Genomic DNA, 18,955 nt, shown 5'->3' on the forward strand with positions numbered 1-18,955 from the left:
CCTGGTTCTCTGGCTCTAAAGCAGCTCTGCTGACCTGGTTCTCTGGCTCTACAGCGGCTCTGTTGACCTGGTTCCCTGGCTCTAAAGTGGCTCTGCTGACCTGGTTGTCTGGCTCGAGAGCGGCTCTGCTGACCTGGTTCTCTGGTTCTACAGCAGCTCTGCTGACCTAGTTCTCCGGCTCTAGAGCAGCTCTACTGACCCGGTTCTCTGGCTCTACAGCAGCTCTGCTGACCTGGTTCTCTGGCTCTACAACAGCTCTGCTGACCTCGTTCTCTGGCTCTACAACGGCTCTGCTGACATGGTTCTCGGTCTCTAGAGCAGCTCTGCTGACCTGGTTCTCTGGCTCTAAAGCAGCTCTGCTGACCTGGTTCTCTGGCTCTAAAGCAGCTCTGCTGACCTGGTTCTCTGGCTTTACAGCGGCTCTGCTGACCTGGTTCTCTGGCTCTACAGCAGCTCTGCTGACCTGGTTCTCTGGCTCTACAGCGGCTCTGCTGACCTGGTGCTATGGCTCTACAGCAGCTCTGCTGACCTAGTTCTCTGGCTCTAGAGCAGCTCTGCTGACCTGGTTCTCTGATTCTACATCAACTCTGCTGTCCCGGTTCTCTGGCGCTACAGCAGCTCTGCTGACCTGGTTCTGTGGCTCTAAAGCAGCTCTGCTGACCTGGTTCTCTGGCTCTACAAGAGCTCTGCTGACCTGGTTCTCTGGCTCTACAACGGCACTGCTGACCTGGTTCTCTGGCTCTACAACGGCTCTGCTGACCTGGTCCTCAGCCTCTAAAGCAGCTCTGCTCATCTGGTTCTCTGGCTCTAAAGCAGCTCTGCTGACCTGGTTCTCTGGCTCTACAACGGCTCTGCTGACCTGGTTCTCTGGCTCTACAGTGGTTCTGCTGACCTGGTTCTCTGGCTCTAAAGAAGCTCTGCTGATATGGATCTCTGGCTCTAAGGCAGCTTTGCTGACCTGGTTCTCTGGCTTTAGAGCGGCTCTGCTGACCTGGTTCTCTGGCTCTACAGAAGCTCTGCTGACCTAGTTCTCTGGCTCTAAAGAAGCTCTGCTGACCTGGATCTCTGACTCTAAAGCAGCTCTGCTGACCAGGTTCTCTGGCTCTAAAGCGGCTCTGATGACCTGGTTGTCTGGCTCTAGAGCGGCTCTGCTGACCAGATTCTCTGGTTCTACAGCAGCTCAGCTTACCTAGTTCTCTGGCTCTAGAGCAGCTCTGTTGCCCTGGTTCTCTGGTTCTACATCGGCTCTGCTGACCTGGTTCTCTGGCTCTACAGCAGCTCTGCTGACCTGGTTCTCTGGCTCTGCAGCGGCTCTGATGACCTGGTTGTCTGGCTCTAGAGCGGCTCTGCTGACCAGATTCTTTGGTTCTACAGCAGCTCTGCTTACCTAGTTCTCTGGCTCTAGAGCAGCTCTGTTGCCCTGGTTCTCTGGTTCTACATCGGGTCTGCTGACCTGGTTCTCTGGCTCTACAGCAGCTCTGCTGACCTGGTTCTCTGGCTCTACAGCAGCTCTGCTGACCTGGTTCTGTGGCTCTAAAGCAGCTCTGCTGACCTGGTTGTCTGGCTCTAGAGCAACTTTGCTGACTTGGTTCTCAGGCTCTACAGCGACTCTGCTGACCTGGTTGTCTGGCTCTAAAGCAGCACTGCTGACCTGGTTGTTTGACTCTACAGCAGCTCTGCTGACCTGCTTCTCTGGCTCTACAGCAGCTCTGCTGACCTGGCTCTCTGGCTCTACATCAACTCTGCTGACCCGGTTCTCTGGCTCTACAGCAGCTCTGCTGACCTGGTTCTGTGGCTCTACAGCAGTTCTGCTGACCTGGTTCTCTGGCTCTACAACAGCTCTGCTGACCTGGTTCTCTGGCTCTAAAGAAGCTCTGCTGACCTGGATCTCTGACTCTAAAGCAGCTCTGCTGACCTGGTTCTCTGGCTCTACAGCGGCTCTGTTGACCTGGTTCTCTGGCTCTAAAGCGGCTCTGATGACCTGGTTGTCTGGCTCTAGAGCGGCTCTGCTGACCAGATTCTCTGTTTCTACAGCAGCTCTGCTTATCTAGTTCTCTGGCTCTAGAGCAGCTCTGTTGCCCTGGTTCTCTGGTTCTACATCGACTCTGCTGACCTGGTTCTCTGGCTCTAGAGCAGCTCTGCTGACCTGGTTTCTCTGGCTCTAAAGCAGCTCTGCTGACCTGGTTTCTCTGGCTCTACAGCAGCACTGCTGACCTGGTTCTCTGGCTCTACAGCGGCTCTGTTGGCCTGGTTCCCTGGCTCTAAAGTGGCTCTGCTGACCTGGTTGTCTGGCTCGAGAGAGGCTCTGCTGACCTGGTTCTCTGGTTCTACAGCAGCTCTGCTGACCTAGTTCTCCGGCTCTAGAGCAGCTCTGCTGCCCTGGTTCTCTGTCTCTACAACGGCTCTGCTGACCTGGTTCTCTGGCTCTACAGCAGCTCTGCTGACCTAGTTCTCTGGCTCTACAGCGACTCTGCTGACCTGGTTCTCTGGCTCTAAAGCAGGACTGCTGACCTGGTGTTCTGACTATACAGCAGCTCTGCTGACCTGGTTCTCTGGCTCTATAGCAGCTCTGCTGACCTGGATCTCTGGCTCTAAAGCAGCTCTGCTGACCTAGTTCTCTGGCTCTAGAGCAGCTCTGCTGACCTGGTTCTCTGGCTCTACAACAGCTCTGCTGACTTGGTTCTCTGGCTTTACAGCGGCTCTGCTGACCTGGTTCTCTGGCTCTAAAGCAGCTCTGCTGACCTGGTTCTCTGGCTCTACAGCGGCTCTGCTGACCTGGTTCTATGGCTCTACAGCAGCTCTGCTGACCTAGTTCTCTGGCTCTAGAGCAGCTCTGCTGACCTGGTTCTCTGATTCTACATCAACTCTGCTGTCCCGGTTCTCTGGTGCTACAGCAGCTCTGCTGACCTGGTTCTGTGGCTCTAAAGCAGCTCTGCTGACCTGGTTCTCTGGCTCTACAAGAGCTCTGCTGACCTTGTTTTTTGGCTCTACAACGGCACTGCTGACCTGGTTCTCTGGCTCTACAACGGCTCTGCTGACCTGGTCCTCAGCCTCTAAAGCAGCTCAGCTCACCTGGTTCTCTGGCTCTAAAGCAGCTCTGCTGACCTGGTTCTCTGGTTCTACAGCGGTTCTGCTGACCCGGTTCTCTGGCTCTAAAGAAGCTCTGCTGACCTAGTTCTCTGGCTCTAGAGCAGCTCTGCTGACCTGGTTCTCTGGCTCTACAACAGCTCTGCTGACCTGGTTCTATGGCTCTACAGCGGCTCTGCTGACCTGGTTCTCTGGCTCTAAAGAAGCTCTGCTGACCTGGATCTCTGACTCTAAAGCAGCTCTGCTGACCTGGTTCTCTGGCTCTACAGCGGCTCTGTTGACCTGGTTCTCTGGCTCTAAAGCGGCTCTGATGACCTGGTTGTCTGGCTCTAGAGCGGCTCTGCTGACCAGATTCTCTGGTTCTACAGCAGCTCTGCTTACCTAATTCTCTGGCTCTAGAGCAGCTCTGTTGCCCTGGTTCTCTGGTTATACATCGACTCTGCTGACCTGGTTCTCTGGCTCTACAGCAGCTCTGCTGACCTGGTTCTCTGGCTCTACAGCAGCTCTGCTGACCTGGTTCTGTAGCTCTAAAGCAGCTCTGCTGACCTGGTTGTCTGGCTCTAGAGCAACTTTGCTGACTTGGTTCTCAGGCTCTACAGCGACTCTGCTGACCTGGTTGTCTGGCTCTAAAGCAGCACTGCTGACCTGGTTGTTTGACTCTACAGCAGCTCTGCTGACCTGGTTCTCTGGCTCTACAGCAGCTCTGCTGACCTGGCTCTCTGGCTCTACATCAACTCTGCTGACCAGGTTCTCTGGCTCTACAGCAGCTCTGCTGACCTGGTTCTGTGGCTCTACAGCAGCTCTGCTGACCTGGTTCTCTGGCTCTACAACGGCTCTGCTGACCTGGTTCTCTGGCTCTACAACAGCTCTGCTGACCTGGTTCTCAGTCTCTAGAGCAGCACTGCTGACCTGGTTCTCTGGCTCTAAATCAGCTCTGCTGACCTGGTTCTCTGGCTCTACAGCGGCTCTGCTGACCTGGATCTCTGGTTCTAAAGCAGCTCTGCTGACCTGGTTCTCTGGCTTTAGAGCAGCTCTGCTGACCTGGTTCTCTGGCTCTACAGCAGCTCTGCTGACCTAATTCTTTGGCTCTAGAGCAGCTCTACTGACCCGGTTCTCTGGCTCTACAGCAGCTCTGCTGACCTGGTTCTCTGGCTCTACAACAGCTCTGCTGACCTCGTTCTCTGGCTCTACAACGGCTCTGCTGACATGGTTCTCGGTCTCTAGAGCAGCTCTGCTGACCTGGTTCTCTGGCTCTAAAGCAGCTCTGCTGACCTGGTTCTCTGGCTCTAAAGCAGCTCTGCTGACCTGGTTCTCTGGCTCTAAAGCAGCTCTGCTGACCTGGTTCTCTGGCTCTAGAGCAGCTTTGCTGACCTAGTTCTCTGGCTCTAGAGCAGCTCTGCTGACCTGGTTCTCTGGCTCTACAACGGCTCTGCTGACCTGGTTCTCTGGCTTTACAGCGGCTCTGCTGACCTGGTTCTCTGGCTCTACAGCAGCTCTGCTGACCTGGTTCTCTGGCTCTACAGCGGCTCTGCTGACCTGGTGCTATGGCTCTACAGCAGCTCTGCTGACCTAGTTCTCTGGCTCTAGAGCAGCTCTGCTGACCTGGTTCTCTGATTCTACATCAACTCTGCTGTCCCGGTTCTCTGGCGCTACAGCAGCTCTGCTGACCTGGTTCTGTGGCTCTAAAGCAGCTCTGCTGACCTGGTTCTCTGGCTCTACAAGAGCTCTGCTGACCTGGTTCTCTGGCTCTACAACGACACTGCTGACCTGGTTCTCTGGCTCTACAACGGCTCTGCTGACCTGGTCCTCAGCCTCTAAAGCAGCTCTGCTCACCTGGTTCTCTGGCTCTAAAGCAGCTCTGCTGACCTGGTTCTCTGGCTCTACAACGGCTCTGCTGACCTGGTTCTCTGGCTCTAAAGAAGCTCTGCTGATATGGATCTCTGGCTCTAAGGCAGCTTTGCTGACCTGGTTCTCTGGCTTTAGAGCGGCTCTGCTGACCTGGTTCTCTGGCTTTAGAGCGGCTCTGCTGACCTGGTTCTCTGGCTCTAAAGAAGCTCTGCTGACCTGGATCTCTGACTCTAAAGCAGCTCTGCTGACCTGGTTCTCTGGCTCTAAAGCGGCTCTGATGACCTGGTTGTCTGGCTCTAGAGCGGCTCTGCTGACCAGATTCTCTGGTTCTACAGCAGCTCTGCTTACCTAGTTCTCTGGCTCTAGAGCAGCTCTGTTGCCCTGGTTCTCTGGTTCTACATCGGCTCTGCTGACCTGGTTCTCTGGCTCTACAGCAGCTCTGCTGACCTGGTTCTCTGGCTCTACAGCGGCTCTGATGACCTGGTTGTCTGGCTCTAGAGCGGCTCTGCTGACCAGATTCTCTGGTTCTACAGCAGCTCTGCTTACCTAGTTCTCTGGCTCTAGAGCAGCTCTGTTGCCCTGGTTCTCTGGTTCTACATCGGGACTGCTGACCTGGTTCTCTGGCTCTACAGCAGCTCTGCTGACCTGGTTCTCTGGCTCTACAGCAGCTCTGCTGACCTGGTTCTGTGGCTCTAAAGCAGCTCTGCTGACCTGGTTGTCTGGCTCTAGAGCAACTTTGCTGACTTGGTTCTCAGGCTCTACAGCGACTCTGCTGACCTGGTTGTCTGGCTCTAAAGCAGCACTGCTGACCTGGTTGTTTGACTCTACAGCAGCTCTGCTGACCTGCTTCTCTGGCTCTACAGCAGCTCTGCTGACCTGGCTCTCTGGCTCTACATCAACTCTGCTGACCCGGTTCTCTGGCTCTACAGCAGCTCTGCTGACCTAGTTCTGTGGCTCTACAGCAGTTCTGCTGACCTGGTTCTCTGGCTCTACAACAGCTCTGCTGACCTGGTTCTGTGGCTCTACAGCAGCTCTGCTGACCTGGTTCTCTGGCTCTACAACGGCTCTGCTGACCTGGTTCTCTGGCTCTACAACAGCTCTGCTGACCTGGTTCTCAGTCTCTAGAGCAGCACTGCTGACCTGGTTCTCTGGCTCTAAATCAGCTCTGCTGACCTGGTTCTCTGGCTCTACAGCGGCTCTGCTGACCTGGATCTCTGGTTCTAAAGCAGCTCTGCTGACCTGGTTCTCTGGCTTTAGAGCAGCTCTGCTGACCTGGTTCTCTGGCTCTACAGCAGCTCTGCTGACCTAATTCTTTGGCTCTAGAGCAGCTCTACTGACCCGGTTCTCTGGCTCTACAGCAGCTCTGCTGACCTGGTTCTCTGGCTCTACAGCAGCTCTGCTGACCTAATTCTTTGGCTCTAGAGCAGCTCTACTGACCCGGTTCTCTGGCTCTACAGCAGCTCTGCTGACCTGGTTCTCTGGCTTTACAACAGCTCTGCTGACCTCGTTCTCTGGCTCTACAACGGCTCTGCTGACATGGTTCTCGGTCTCTAGAGCAGCTCTGCTGACCTGGTTCTCTGGCTCTAAAGCAGCTCTGCTGACCTGGTTCTCTGGCTCTAAAGCAGCTCTGCTGACCTGGTTCTCTGGCTCTAGAGCAGCTTTGCTGACCTAGTTCTCTGGCTCTAGAGCAGCTCTGCTGACCTGGTTCTCTGGCTCTACAACGGCTCTGCTGACCTGGTTCTCTGGCTTTACAGCGGCTCTGCTGACCTGGTTCTCTGGCTCTACAGCAGCTCTGCTGACCTGGTTCTCTGGCTCTAAATCAGCTCTGCTGACCTGGTTCTCTGGCTCTACAGCGGCTCTGCTGACCTGGATCTCTGATTCTAAAGCAGCTCTGCTGACCTGGTTCTCTGGCTTTAGAGCAGCTCTGCTGACCTGGTTCTCTGGCTCTACAGCAGCTCTGCTGACCTAATTCTTTGGCTCTAGAGCAGCTCTACTGACCCGGTTCTCTGGCTCTACAGCAGCTCTGCTGACCTGGTTCTCTGGCTCTACAGCAGCTCTGCTGACCTAATTCTTTGGCTCTAGAGCAGCTCTACTGACCCGGTTCTCTGGCTCTACAGCAGCTCTGCGGACCTGGTTCTCTGGCTCTAAAGCAGCTCTGCTGACCTGGTTCTCTGGCTCTAGAGCAGCTTTGCTGACCTAGTTCTCTGGCTCTAGAGCAGCTCTGCTGACCTGGTTCTCTGGCTCTACAACGGCTCTGCTGACCTGGTTCTCTGGCTTTACAGCGGCTCTGCTGACCTGGTTCTCTGGCTCTACAGCAGCTCTGCTGACCTGGTTCTCTGGCTCTACAGCGGCTCTGCTGACCTGGTGCTATGGCTCTACAGCAGCTCTGCTGACCTAGTTCTCTGGCTCTAGAGCAGCTCTGCTGACCTGGTTCTCTGATTCTACATCAACTCTGCTGTCCCGGTTCTCTGGCGCTACAGCAGCTCTGCTGACCTGGTTCTGTGGCTCTAAAGCAGCTCTGCTGACCTGGTTCTCTGGCTCTACAAGAGCTCTGCTGACCTGGTTCTCTGGCTCTACAACGGCACTGCTGACCTGGTTCTCTGGCTCTACAACGGCTCTGCTGACCTGGTCCTCAGCCTCTAAAGCAGCTCTGCTCACCTGGTTCTCTGGCTCTAAAGCAGCTCTGCTGACCTGGTTCTCTGGCTCTACAACGGCTCTGCTGACCTGGTTCTCTGGCTCTACAGCTGTTCTGCTGACCTGGTTCTCTGGCTCTAAAGAAGCTCTGCTGATATGGATCTCTGGCTCTAAGGCAGCTTTGCTGACCTGGTTCTCTGGCTTTAGAGCGGCTCTGCTGACCTGGTTCTCTGGCTCTACAGAAGCTCTGCTGACCTAGTTCTCTGGCTCTACAGCGGCTCTGCTGACCTGGTGCTATGGCTCTACAGCAGCTCTGCTGACCTGGTTCTCTGGCTCTAAAGCGGCTCTGATGACCTGGTTGTCTGGCTCTAGAGCGGCTCTGCTGACCAGATTCTCTGGTTCTACAGCAGCTCTGCTTACCTAGTTCTCTGGCTCTAGAGCAGCTCTGTTGCCCTGGTTCTCTGGTTCTACATTGGCTCTGCTGACCTGGTTCTCTGGCTCTACAGCAGCTCTGCTGACCTGGTTCTCTGGCTCTACAGCGGCTCTGATGACCTGGTTGTCTGGCTCTAGAGCGGCTCTGCTGACCAGATTCTCTGGTTCTACAGCAGCTCTGCTTACCTAGTTCTCTGGCTCTAGAGCAGCTCTGTTGCCCTGGTTCTCTGGTTCTACATCGGGTCTGCTGACCTGGTTCTCTGGCTCTACAGCAGCTCTGCTGACCTGGTTCTGTGGCTCTAAAGCAGCTCTGCTGACCTGGTTGTCTGGCTCTAGAGCAACTTTGCTGACTTGGTTCTCAGGCTCTACAGCGACTCTGCTGACCTGGTTGTCTGGCTCTAAAGCAGCTCTGCTGACCTGCTTCTCTGGCTCTACAGCAGCTCTGCTGACCTGGCTCTCTGGCTCTACATCAACTCTGCTGACCCGGTTCTCTGGCTCTACAGCAGCTCTGCTGACCTGGTTCTGTGGCTCTACAGCAGTTCTGCTGACCTGGTTCTCTGGCTCTACAACAGCTCTGCTGACCTGGTTCTGTGGCTCTACAGCAGCTCTGCTGACCTGGTTCTCTGGCTCTACAACGGCTCTGCTGACCTGGTTCTCTGGCTCTACAACAGCTCTGCTGACCTGGTTCTCAGTCTCTAGAGCAGCACTGCTGACCTGGTTCTCTGGCTCTAAATCAGCTCTGCTGACCTGGTTCTCTGGCTCTACAGCGGCTCTGCTGACCTGGATCACTGGTTCTAAAGCAGCTCTGCTGACCTGGTTCTCTGGCTTTAGAGCAGCTCTGCTGACCTGGTTCTCTGGCTCTACAGCAGCTCTGCTGACCTAATTCTTTGGCTCTAGAGCAGCTCTACTGACCCGGTTCTCTGGCTCTACAGCAGCTCTGCTGACCTGGTTCTCTGGCTCTACAGCAGCTCTGCTGACCTAATTCTTTGGCTCTAGAGCAGCTCTACTGACCCGGTTCTCTGGCTCTACAGCAGCTCTGCTGACCTGGTTCTCTGGCTTTACAACAGCTCTGCTGACCTCGTTCTCTGGCTCTACAACGGCTCTGCTGACATGGTTCTCGGTCTCTAGAGCAGCTCTGCTGACCTGGTTCTCTGGCTCTAAAGCAGCTCTGCTGACCTGGTTCTCTGGCTCTAAAGCAGCTCTGCTGACCTGGTTCTCTGGCTCTAGAGCAGCTTTGCTGACCTAGTTCTCTGGCTCTAGAGCAGCTCTGCTGACCTGGTTCTCTGGCTCTACAGCAGCTCTGCTGACCTGGTTCTCTGGCTCTACAGCGGCTCTGCTGACCTGGTGCTATGGCTCTACAGCAGCTCTGCTGACCTAGTTCTCTGGCTCTAGAGCAGCTCTGCTGACCTGGTTCTCTGATTCTACATCAACTCTGCTGTCCCGGTTCTCTGGCGCTACAGCAGCTCTGCTGACCTGGTTCTGAGGCTCTAAAGCAGCTCTGCTGACCTGGTTCTCTGGCTCTACAAGAGCTCTGCTGACCTGGTTCTCTGGCTCTACAACGGCACTGCTGACCTGGTTCTCTGGCTCTACAACGGCTCTGCTGACCTGGTCCTCAGCCTCTAAAGCAGCTCTGCTCACCTGGTTCTCTGGCTCTAAAGCAGCTCTGCTGACCTGGTTCTCTGGCTCTACAACGGCTCTGCTGACCTGGTTCTCTGGCTCTACAGCTGTTCTGCTGACCTGGTTCTCTGGCTCTAAAGAAGCTCTGCTGATATGGATCTCTGGCTCTAAGGCAGCTTTGCTGACCTGGTTCTCTGGCTTTAGAGCGGCTCTGCTGACCTGGTTCTCTGGCTCTACAGAAGCTCTGCTGACCTAGTTCTCTGGCTCTACAGCGGCTCTGCTGACCTGGTGCTATGGCTCTACAGCAGCTCTGCTGACCTGGTTCTCTGGCTCTAAAGCGGCTCTGATGACCTGGTTGTCTGGCTCTAGAGCGGCTCTGCTGACCAGATTCTCTGGTTCTACAGCAGCTCTGCTTACCTAGTTCTCTGGCTCTAGAGCAGCTCTGTTGCCCTGGTTCTCTGGTTCTACATTGGCTCTGCTGACCTGGTTCTCTGGCTCTACAGCAGCTCTGCTGACCTGGTTCTCTGGCTCTACAGCGGCTCTGATGACCTGGTTGTCTGGCTCTAGAGCGGCTCTGCTGACCAGATTCTCTGGTTCTACAGCAGCTCTGCTTACCTAGTTCTCTGGCTCTAGAGCAGCTCTGTTGCCCTGGTTCTCTGGTTCTACATCGGGTCTGCTGACCTGGTTCTCTGGCTCTACAGCAGCTCTGCTGACCTGGTTCTGTGGCTCTAAAGCAGCTCTGCTGACCTGGTTGTCTGGCTCTAGAGCAACTTTGCTGACTTGGTTCTCAGGCTCTACAGCGACTCTGCTGACCTGGTTGTCTGGCTCTAAAGCAGCACTGCTGACCTGGTTGTTTGACTCTACAGCAGCTCTGCTGACCTGCTTCTCTGGCTCTACAGCAGCTCTGCTGACCTGGCTCTCTGGCTCTACATCAACTCTGCTGACCCGGTTCTCTGGCTCTACAGCAGCTCTGCTGACCTGGTTCTGTGGCTCTACAGCAGTTCTGCTGACCTGGTTCTCTGGCTCTACAACAGCTCTGCTGACCTGGTTCTGTGGCTCTACAGCAGCTCTGCTGACCTGGTTCTCTGGCTCTACAACGGCTCTGCTGACCTGGTTCTCTGGCTCTACAACAGCTCTGCTGACCTGGTTCTCAGTCTCTAGAGCAGCACTGCTGACCTGGTTCTCTGGCTCTAAATCAGCTCTGCTGACCTGGTTCTCTGGCTCTACAGCGGCTCTGCTGACCTGGATCTCTGGTTCTAAAGCAGCTCTGCTGACCTGGTTCTCTGGCTTTAGAGCAGCTCTGCTGACCTGGTTCTCTGGCTCTACAGCAGCTCTGCTGACCTAATTCTTTGGCTCTAGAGCAGCTCTACTGACCCGGTTCTCTGGCTCTACAGCAGCTCTGCTGACCTGGTTCTCTGGCTCTACAACAGCTCTGCTGACCTCGTTCTCTGGCTCTACAACGGCTCTGCTGACATGGTTCTCGGTCTCTAGAGCAGCTCTGCTGACCTGGTTCTCTGGCTCTAAAGCAGCTCTGCTGACCTGGTTCTCTGGCTCTAAAGCAGCTCTGCTGACCTGGTTCTCTGGCTCTAGAGCAGCTTTGCTGACCTAGTTCTCTGGCTCTAGAGCAGCTCTGCTGACCTGGTTCTCTGGCTCTACAACGGCTCTGCTGACCTGGTTCTCTGGCTTTACAGCGGCTCTGCTGACCTGGTTCTCTGGCTCTACAGCAGCTCTGCTGACCTGGTTCTCTGGCTCTACAGCGGTTCTGCTGACCTGGTGCTATGGCTCTACAGCAGCTCTGCTGACCTAGTTCTCTGGCTCTAGAGCAGCTCTGCTGACCTGGTTCTCTGATTCTACATCAACTCTGCTGTCCCGGTTCTCTGGCGCTACAGCAGCTCTGCTGACCTGCTGACCTGGTTCTGTGGCTCTAAAGCAGCTCTGCTGACCTGGTTCTCTGGCTCTACAAGAGCTCTGCTGACCTGGTTCTCTGGCTCTACAACGGCACTGCTGACCTGGTTCTCTGGCTCTACAACGGCTCTGCTGACCTGGTCCTCAGCCTCTAAAGCAGCTCTGCTCACCTGGTTCTCTGGCTCTAAAGCAGCTCTGCTGACCTGGTTCTCTGGCTCTACAACGGCTCTGCTGACCTGGTTCTCTGGCTCTACAGCTGTTCTGCTGACCTGGTTCCCTGGCTCTAAAGAAGCTCTGCTGATATGGATCTCTGGCTCTAAGGCAGCTTTGCTGACCTGGTTCTCTGGCTTTAGAGCGGCTCTGCTGACCTGGTTCTCTGGCTCTACAGAAGCTCTGCTGACCTAGTTCTCTGGCTCTAAAGAAGCTCTGCTGACCTGGATCTCTGACTCTACAGCAGCTCTGCTGACCTGGTTCTCTGGCTCTACAGCGGCTCTGATGACCTGGTTGTCTGGCTCTAGAGCGGCTCTGCTGACCAGATTCTCTGGTTCTACAGCAGCTCTGCTTACCTAGTTCTCTGGCTCTAGAGCAGCTCTGTTGCCCTGGTTCTCTGGTTCTACATCGGGTCTGCTGACCTGGTTCTCTGGCTCTACAGCAGCTCTGCTGACCTGGTTCTCTGGCTCTACAGCAGCTCTGCTGACCTGGTTCTGTGGCTCTAAAGCAGCTCTGCTGACCTGGTTGTCTGGCTCTAGAGCAACTTTGCTGACTTGGTTCTCAGGCTCTACAGCGACTCTGCTGACCTGGTTGTCTGGCTCTAAAGCAGCACTGCTGACCTGGTTGTTTGACTCTACAGCAGCTCTGCTGACCTGCTTCGCTGGCTCTACAGCAGCTCTGCTGACCTGGCTCTCTGGCTCTACATCAACTCTGCTGACCCGGTTCTCTGACTCTACAGCAGCTCTGCTGACCTGGTTCTGTGGCTCTACAGCAGTTCTGCTGACCTGGTTCTCTGGCTCTACAACAGCTCTGCTGACCTGGTTCTCAGTCTCTAGAGCAGCACTGCTGACCTGGTTCTCTGGCTCTAAATCAGCTCTGCTGACCTGGTTCTCTGGCTCTACAGCGGCTCTGCTGACCTGGATCTCTGGTTCTAAAGCAGCTCTGCTGACCTGGTTCTCTGGCTTTAGAGCAGCTCTGCTGACCTGGTTCTCTGGCTCTACAGCAGCTCTGCTGACCTAATTCTTTGGCTCTAGAGCAGCTCTACTGACCTGGTTCTCTGGCTCTACAGCAGCTCTGCTGACCTGGTTCTCTGGCTCTACTACGGCTCTGCTGACCTGGTTCTCTGGCTCTACAACAGCTCTGCTGACCTGGTTCTCAGTCTCTAGAGCAGCTCTGCTGACCTGGTTCTCTGGCTCTAAAGCAGCTCTGCTGACCTGGTTCTCTGGCTCTAAAGCAGCTCTGCTGACCTGGTTCTCTGGCTGTACAGCGACTTTGCTGACCTGGTTTTCTGGCTCTAAAGCAGTACTGCTGACCTGATTCTCTGACTCTACAGCAGCTCTGCTGACTTGGTTCTCTGGCTCTACAGCAGCTCTGCTGACTTGGTTCTCTGGCTCTACATCAACTCTGCTGACCCGGTTCTCTGGCTCTACAGAAGCTCTGCTGACCTAGTTCTCTGGCTCTAAAGCAGCTCTGCTGGCCTGGTTCTCTGACTCTACAGCAGCTCTGCTGACCTGGTTCTCTGGCTCTACAGCAACTCTGCTGACCTGGTTCTCTGGCTCTACATCAACTCTGCTGACCCAGTTCTCTGGCTCCACAGCAGCTCTGCTGACCTGGTTCTCTGGCTCTAAAGCAGCTTTGTTGGCCTTGTTCTCTGGCTCTAGAGCAGTTCCGCTGACCTGGTTCTCTGGCTCTAGCGCAGCTCTGCTGACCTGGTTCTCTGGCTCTACAGCAGCTCTGCTGACCTAGTTCTTTGGCTCTAGAGCAGCTCTGATGACCTGGTTCTCTGGCTGTACAGCAGCTCTGCTGACCTGGTTCTCTGGCTCTACAACGGCTCTGCTGACCTGGTTCTCTGACTCTACAGCAGCTCTGCTGACCTGGTTCTCTGGCTCTACAGCAACTCTGCTGACCTGGTTCTCTGGCTCTACATCAATTCTGCTGAGCCGGTTCTCTGGCTCTACAGCAGCTCTGCTGACCTGGTTCTCTGGCTCTAAAGCAGCTCTGCTGACCTTGTTCTCTGGCTCTAAAGCAGCTCTGCTGACCCGGTTCTCTGGCTCAACAGCAGCTCTGCTGACCTGTTTCCCTGGCTCTAAAGCAGCTTTGCTGACCTGGTTCTCTGGCTCTACAACAGCTCTGCTGACCTGGTTCTGTGGCTCTAGAGCAGCTCTGCTGACCTGGTGCTCTGGCTCTACAGCAGCTCTGCTGACCTAGCTCTCTGGCTGTAGAGCAGCTCTGCTGACCTGGTTCTCTGGGTCTACAGCACAGCAGCTCTGCTGACCTGGTTCTCTGGGCTGGCCTGGTTCTCTGGCTCTACAGCAGCTCTGCTGGCCTTGTTCTTAGGCTCTAAAGCAGCTCTGCTGACCTGGTTCTGTGGCTCTAAAGCGGGTCTGCTGACCTGGTTTTCGGCTCTACAGCAGCTCTGCTTACCTGGTTCTATGGCTCTAAAGCAGCTCTGCTGACCTGGTTCTCTGGCTCTAGCGCAGCTCTGCTGACCTGGTTCTCTGGCTCTACAGCAGCTCTGCTGACCTAGTTCTTTGGCTCTAGAGCAGCTCTGATGACCTGGTTCTCTGGCTGTACAGCAGCTCTGCTGACCTGGTTCTCTGGCTCTACAACGGCTCTGCTGACCTGGTTCTCTGACTCTACAGCAGCTCTGCTGACCTGGTTCTCTGGCTCTACAGCAACTCTGCTGACCTGGTTCTCTGGCTCTACATCAATTCTGCTGAGCCGGTTCTCTGGCTCTACAGCAGCTCTGCTGACCTGGTTCTCTGGCTCTAAAGCAGCTCTGCTGACCTTGTTCTCTGGCTCTAAAGCAGCTCTGCTGACCCGGTTCTCTGGCTCAACAGCAGCTCTGCTGACCTGTTTCCCTGGCTCTAAAGCAGCTTTGCTGACCTGGTTCTCTGGCTCTACAACAGCTCTGCTGACCTGGTTCTGTGGCTCTAGAGCAGCTCTGCTGACCTGGTGCTCTGGCTCTACAGCAGCTCTGCTGACCTAGCTCTCTGGCTGTAGAGCAGCTCTGCTGACCTGGTTCTCTGGGTCTACAGCACAGCAGCTCTGCTGACCTGGTTCTCTGGGCTGGCCTGGTTCTCTGGCTCTACAGCAGCTCTGCTGGCCTTGTTCTTAGGCTCTAAAGCAGCTCTGCTGACCTGGTTCTGTGGCTCTAAAGCGGGTCTGCTGACCTGGTTTTCGGCTCTACAGCAGCTCTGCTTACCTGGTTCTATGGCTCTAAAGCAGCTCTGCTGACCTGGTTCTCTGGCTCTAGAGCAGCTCTGCTGACCTGGTTCTCTGGCTCTAAAGCAGCTTTGATGACCTAGTTCTCTGGCTCTAAAAACCTGGTTCTCTCCCTCTAAAGCAGCTCTGCTGACCTGGTTTCTCTGGCTCTACAGCAGCTCTGCTGGCCTGGTTCTCTGACTTTGAAGCAGCTCTGCTGACCTGTTTCTCTGGCTCTACAACGGCTCTGCTGACCTGGTTGCGACAGATATAGGGTCGATTCTGAAATAAAGTCACCCAGGAGTAAATTTCCGACATTTTGGAATTGGCAGAGGATTGTAGAAGTACTGCCGGGAAACCATAATGACAATCACACTTTCCTGAGGCCAGTTGTGGAATTCTTTGTAAATCTCAACATTCTCACATGCGTATATGGGTATTTTTGGAAACAAATATAGGTAACGTACATTTACGCATGCGCAAATCCTTCTCAATTACAGAAACCCATTCCCCTGCATCGCAAACAGTTTTGGGTAAGTCTGTTCTCCGTTTCCACCCTCCTTAAAGACGTACTCCTGCCCGGATAATATTAAAAAAAAAATGTAGATATGCTTGAGCTCTGAAATGTATGTGTCTGACTTGTATAGTTGCAGCGCGCAGTGAAACTGAAAGCTAAATCAAGCGCATGGTGGGAGCGTGTGAAAGCTAACAGAGAGGAGACGCCATGCACATGCACATCGTCTGTCCAGGCGCACACATGTCCTGTCCCCCTTCGCCCACGAAACCGACAATAGTCTCGCCAAGGCGAGCAGCGCATGCGCTGCGTCGCTAGACGAGACCTAAAAAGGGGCACTTGCCTACATCCCCTGTCCTTGCCCGTAGCCTCTTTCTGCAAGCTCACCGAAACGCCTCTGAACCGCAGGCCCTGAGCCCATTACCACATGAGCCCCACACCAGACCAACCGAATGTGCATCCCGGCTCCAGAGACACTAAAGACCAGAGTTCCCCTTTGGGTTCGTGCTTTTATCCCATTAACAATTTCAGCATGTCAACACTATTTTCCAGGGCAAATGATCAAATTCTTTTTATATAGATTGAAAAATGGACAATAAAAATGGTTAGAACTGATAAAAGGAACCAGTAGTTATCGCCGAAAATAATAGTCACTCCCAAAGCTACCCAAATACAATCAACAGAATACCTATCCGAAAACCAGAATCCCAGTCTAATCAAAGGGTGCAGACTACAGTGGAGGTCTACCTGTCAAGCACCACATCGCTGATCTGGGGAAGCCCTTCTGGTTTCTGCAAGCTAGCAACGATGTACTGGAAGCCGAGGAGGAACTCTCGGTCGTAACTCTTCTTCTCCTCTGGATTCAAGGGTTTCCATTGCTCTGTTAAGAAAAATAATAATCACTACATGCAAGGCTATACATTTTAAAAGATTTGTTAAAAATATGACTCTAAAAGAGCCTAAAACCTTTCTTTAAGTCCCACCTGGAACTGGCCAAGCATATCTGCTAGAAAGGAACTTTTGCACACAATAGAAAGCAGTGGGTGCTAAATCGCTGTCCACCCTCGGGAGGTACTCTGTTTGGAGATGTATCCGATGGTGAATTGCTCAAATGCGCTGCACCAGTATGGAGAGCCGAGGCTAGTGCATGTCGCCCTGCTTGTGCCAATACTACCTGGTCATGTTGTCTATTCTCATCAGGATGGCTTTGCAGTGAATGCTCTGGTTGAAAGCTTTGAGGAATAGCTGAACAGATAGACGTCCCAAGAAAATAATGTGGACATCTCGTTGGCGTGTAACACGTATCTGACTGAGATGTCTTGAAGAAGAGCCTAGTTTGTGATAATGCTGACTTGCGAAATGAGGGCTATAAAGGGCTGGCCGTCCACAGAATTTTGTTCAACCCACTGCTGTACAGAAATGAGTGCTGGCCTTTATCAACACTAGATCTTCCCAGTGACCTTCTGTAGGAAGCTGGCTCTGAATATACTATACCAAAGTGAGGTATAGTGTGCACAGAGTCCAGTGGAACCCCAAAGGTAGGCAGAGGTAAAGTTAGATAGCACCTTACTCTCTATTTGTGGTAGTGTGGTCGAGCAGTAAGGCTTTATCAGAGGACAGTGTTGCACATTTGTTGTACACTCAATCAGCAAATGATTTCACACACTCAAAGACAGAACTTCAGACCAATTGTTTTTGTGTAAAAATATTCTTTTAGTTATTTTATTTCCTAGAACCAAGTAAGCCTGGCACAGCTAAGTGATAAGTACTTTGAGTTTGTAACACAGTTTGGATTGCAATTGTAAATGTAGTTTTGTTTGATTGCAGTAGTGTTACTGATAATGTAATGTTTTCAGAATACAGTACATATACTTTGTATAGGATACCTGGATACTACACTGAGGCATTTCCTGTGAACAGATAAGTAAAATAATTTTTGTTAGTTAGTACAATTTTAAAGAATTTCTTTAGGTTTTCAAACTCAACACTTAGAAACTTTTCCAAGAAAACAGTCAATGTTATCCTATGGAGGAAAGGAATATGCTACTTACCAGTATGCATCTGTTCTTGGCATGTAGAGCTGCAGATCTACACACTTTTGCATAGATCGCCATCTGGTGTTGGGCCCGGATGTTTGTAGTTTGTTTTTCCTCTTGGAAAGTGTTTGGAAGTCACGAGGTCGGTGACTCCTCCTTTGGATCGTATTGCGCATGGGCTTCGGCTCCATCCTTGGATTGTCTTTCGCCAACAGGCAAAGATGGAGCGTAGTAATAATAGTGAAGAAACCCATGTGTATGTATCTAAATAAGATAAAAACTGGAACAGATACAGGTAGCCGGGGAGGCGGGTGGGCGTGTGTAGATCTGCAGCTCTACATGCCAAGAACAGATGCATACTGGTAAGTAGCATATTCCGTTTGAGGCATATGAGCTGGTGATTACGCACTTTTGCATAGACTATATAGCAGTTCCCAACCTTAGCGGCGACCACCGGTATCTGTTGCAGTGGTTTGAAATAGTGTTCTTAGTACAGCCTGGCCCACACTAGCTTGTTGCTTGGTTTGCACATCTACACAATAGTGTTTAGTGAAAGTGTGCGGTGTTGACCATGTAGCTGCTTTGCAGATATCATCTAGTGGAATGTTGCCCAGAAATGCCATGGAAGCCCCTATTTTTCATGTAGAATGGGCTTTAGAGGGAACGGAAAGCGTTCATTTTGCTCTGTGGTAGCAAATCTGGATACATTTTACAATCCACCTAGCTATCCCTGATTTTGAGATGGGGTTGCCCTTGTGTGGTGGAGAGAAAGAGACAAACAATTGTTTGGTCTTACGGAAATGTTGTGTTCTTTGGATGTAGTAGAGTAAGGCTCGTTTGACATGCAGTGTGTGTAGAGCCCTCTCTGCCACGGTCTGTGGTTGGGAGAAAAATACTGGTAGTTCTACCGATTGGTTTAGATGAAAAGGGGAAATGACTTTAGGTAGGAATTTTGGGTTGGTACGGAGAACAACCTTGTTCTGGTGCATTTGAAGAAAAGGTTCTTGTATGGTAAGTGTTTGTATCTCACTGACCTTTCTAAGGGAAGTGATGGCTACAAGGAAAGCTGTTTTCCATATGAGGAATTGCAGTTTGCATTTATGCAAAGGTTCGAAGGGAGGCCCCATTAGCCTTGTGAGAACGATATTTAGGTTCCACACAGGTGAGGGTGGTACTCTGGGGGGAATTATTCTTTTGAGGCCTTCCATGAAGGCTTTAATGGCAGGTATTCTGAAAAGTGATAGGTGCTGCCTATTTTGTAAGTAAGCTGCAATTGCTGCAAGGTGTAGCCGAATGGATGTATAGGCAAGATTACACCTTTGTAGGTGGAGTAAGTAGCATATGATGTGTTGTATAGACACGTCTAGAGGATTGATTGTGTTGTTATGGCAATAAACCACAAATCTTTTCCACTTGGCAGCGTAGCAGGCTCTAGTGGTAGGGCGTCTAGCTTCTCTGATGACGTTCA

The 18,955-nt window shown here is 52.8% G+C and overlaps 1 protein-coding gene across 5 annotated transcripts in view; it reads right to left on the bottom strand.

Annotated features, from left to right (window-relative positions):
* Positions 1–18,955, bottom strand: part of LOC146786088 (eukaryotic translation initiation factor 4 gamma 1-like) — a 647,727-nt gene that overhangs the window by 419,046 nt on the left and 209,726 nt on the right. For 4 of the 5 annotated variants that reach the window (XM_085635544.1, XM_085635543.1, XM_085635546.1 and 1 more), the window contains exon 9: positions 16,199–16,331. The exons of the other annotated variant lie outside the window; for it this stretch is intronic. In XM_085635544.1, coding sequence (XP_085491670.1) covers positions 16,199–16,331 — 133 coding nt within the window. The remainder of the gene's footprint in view (positions 1–16,198; positions 16,332–18,955) is intronic. 5 annotated transcript variants of the gene reach the window in all.

This window comes from Triturus cristatus, chromosome 11 (genome assembly GCF_964204655.1).
Source record: "Triturus cristatus chromosome 11, aTriCri1.1, whole genome shotgun sequence".
NCBI lineage: Eukaryota > Metazoa > Chordata > Amphibia > Caudata > Salamandridae > Triturus > Triturus cristatus.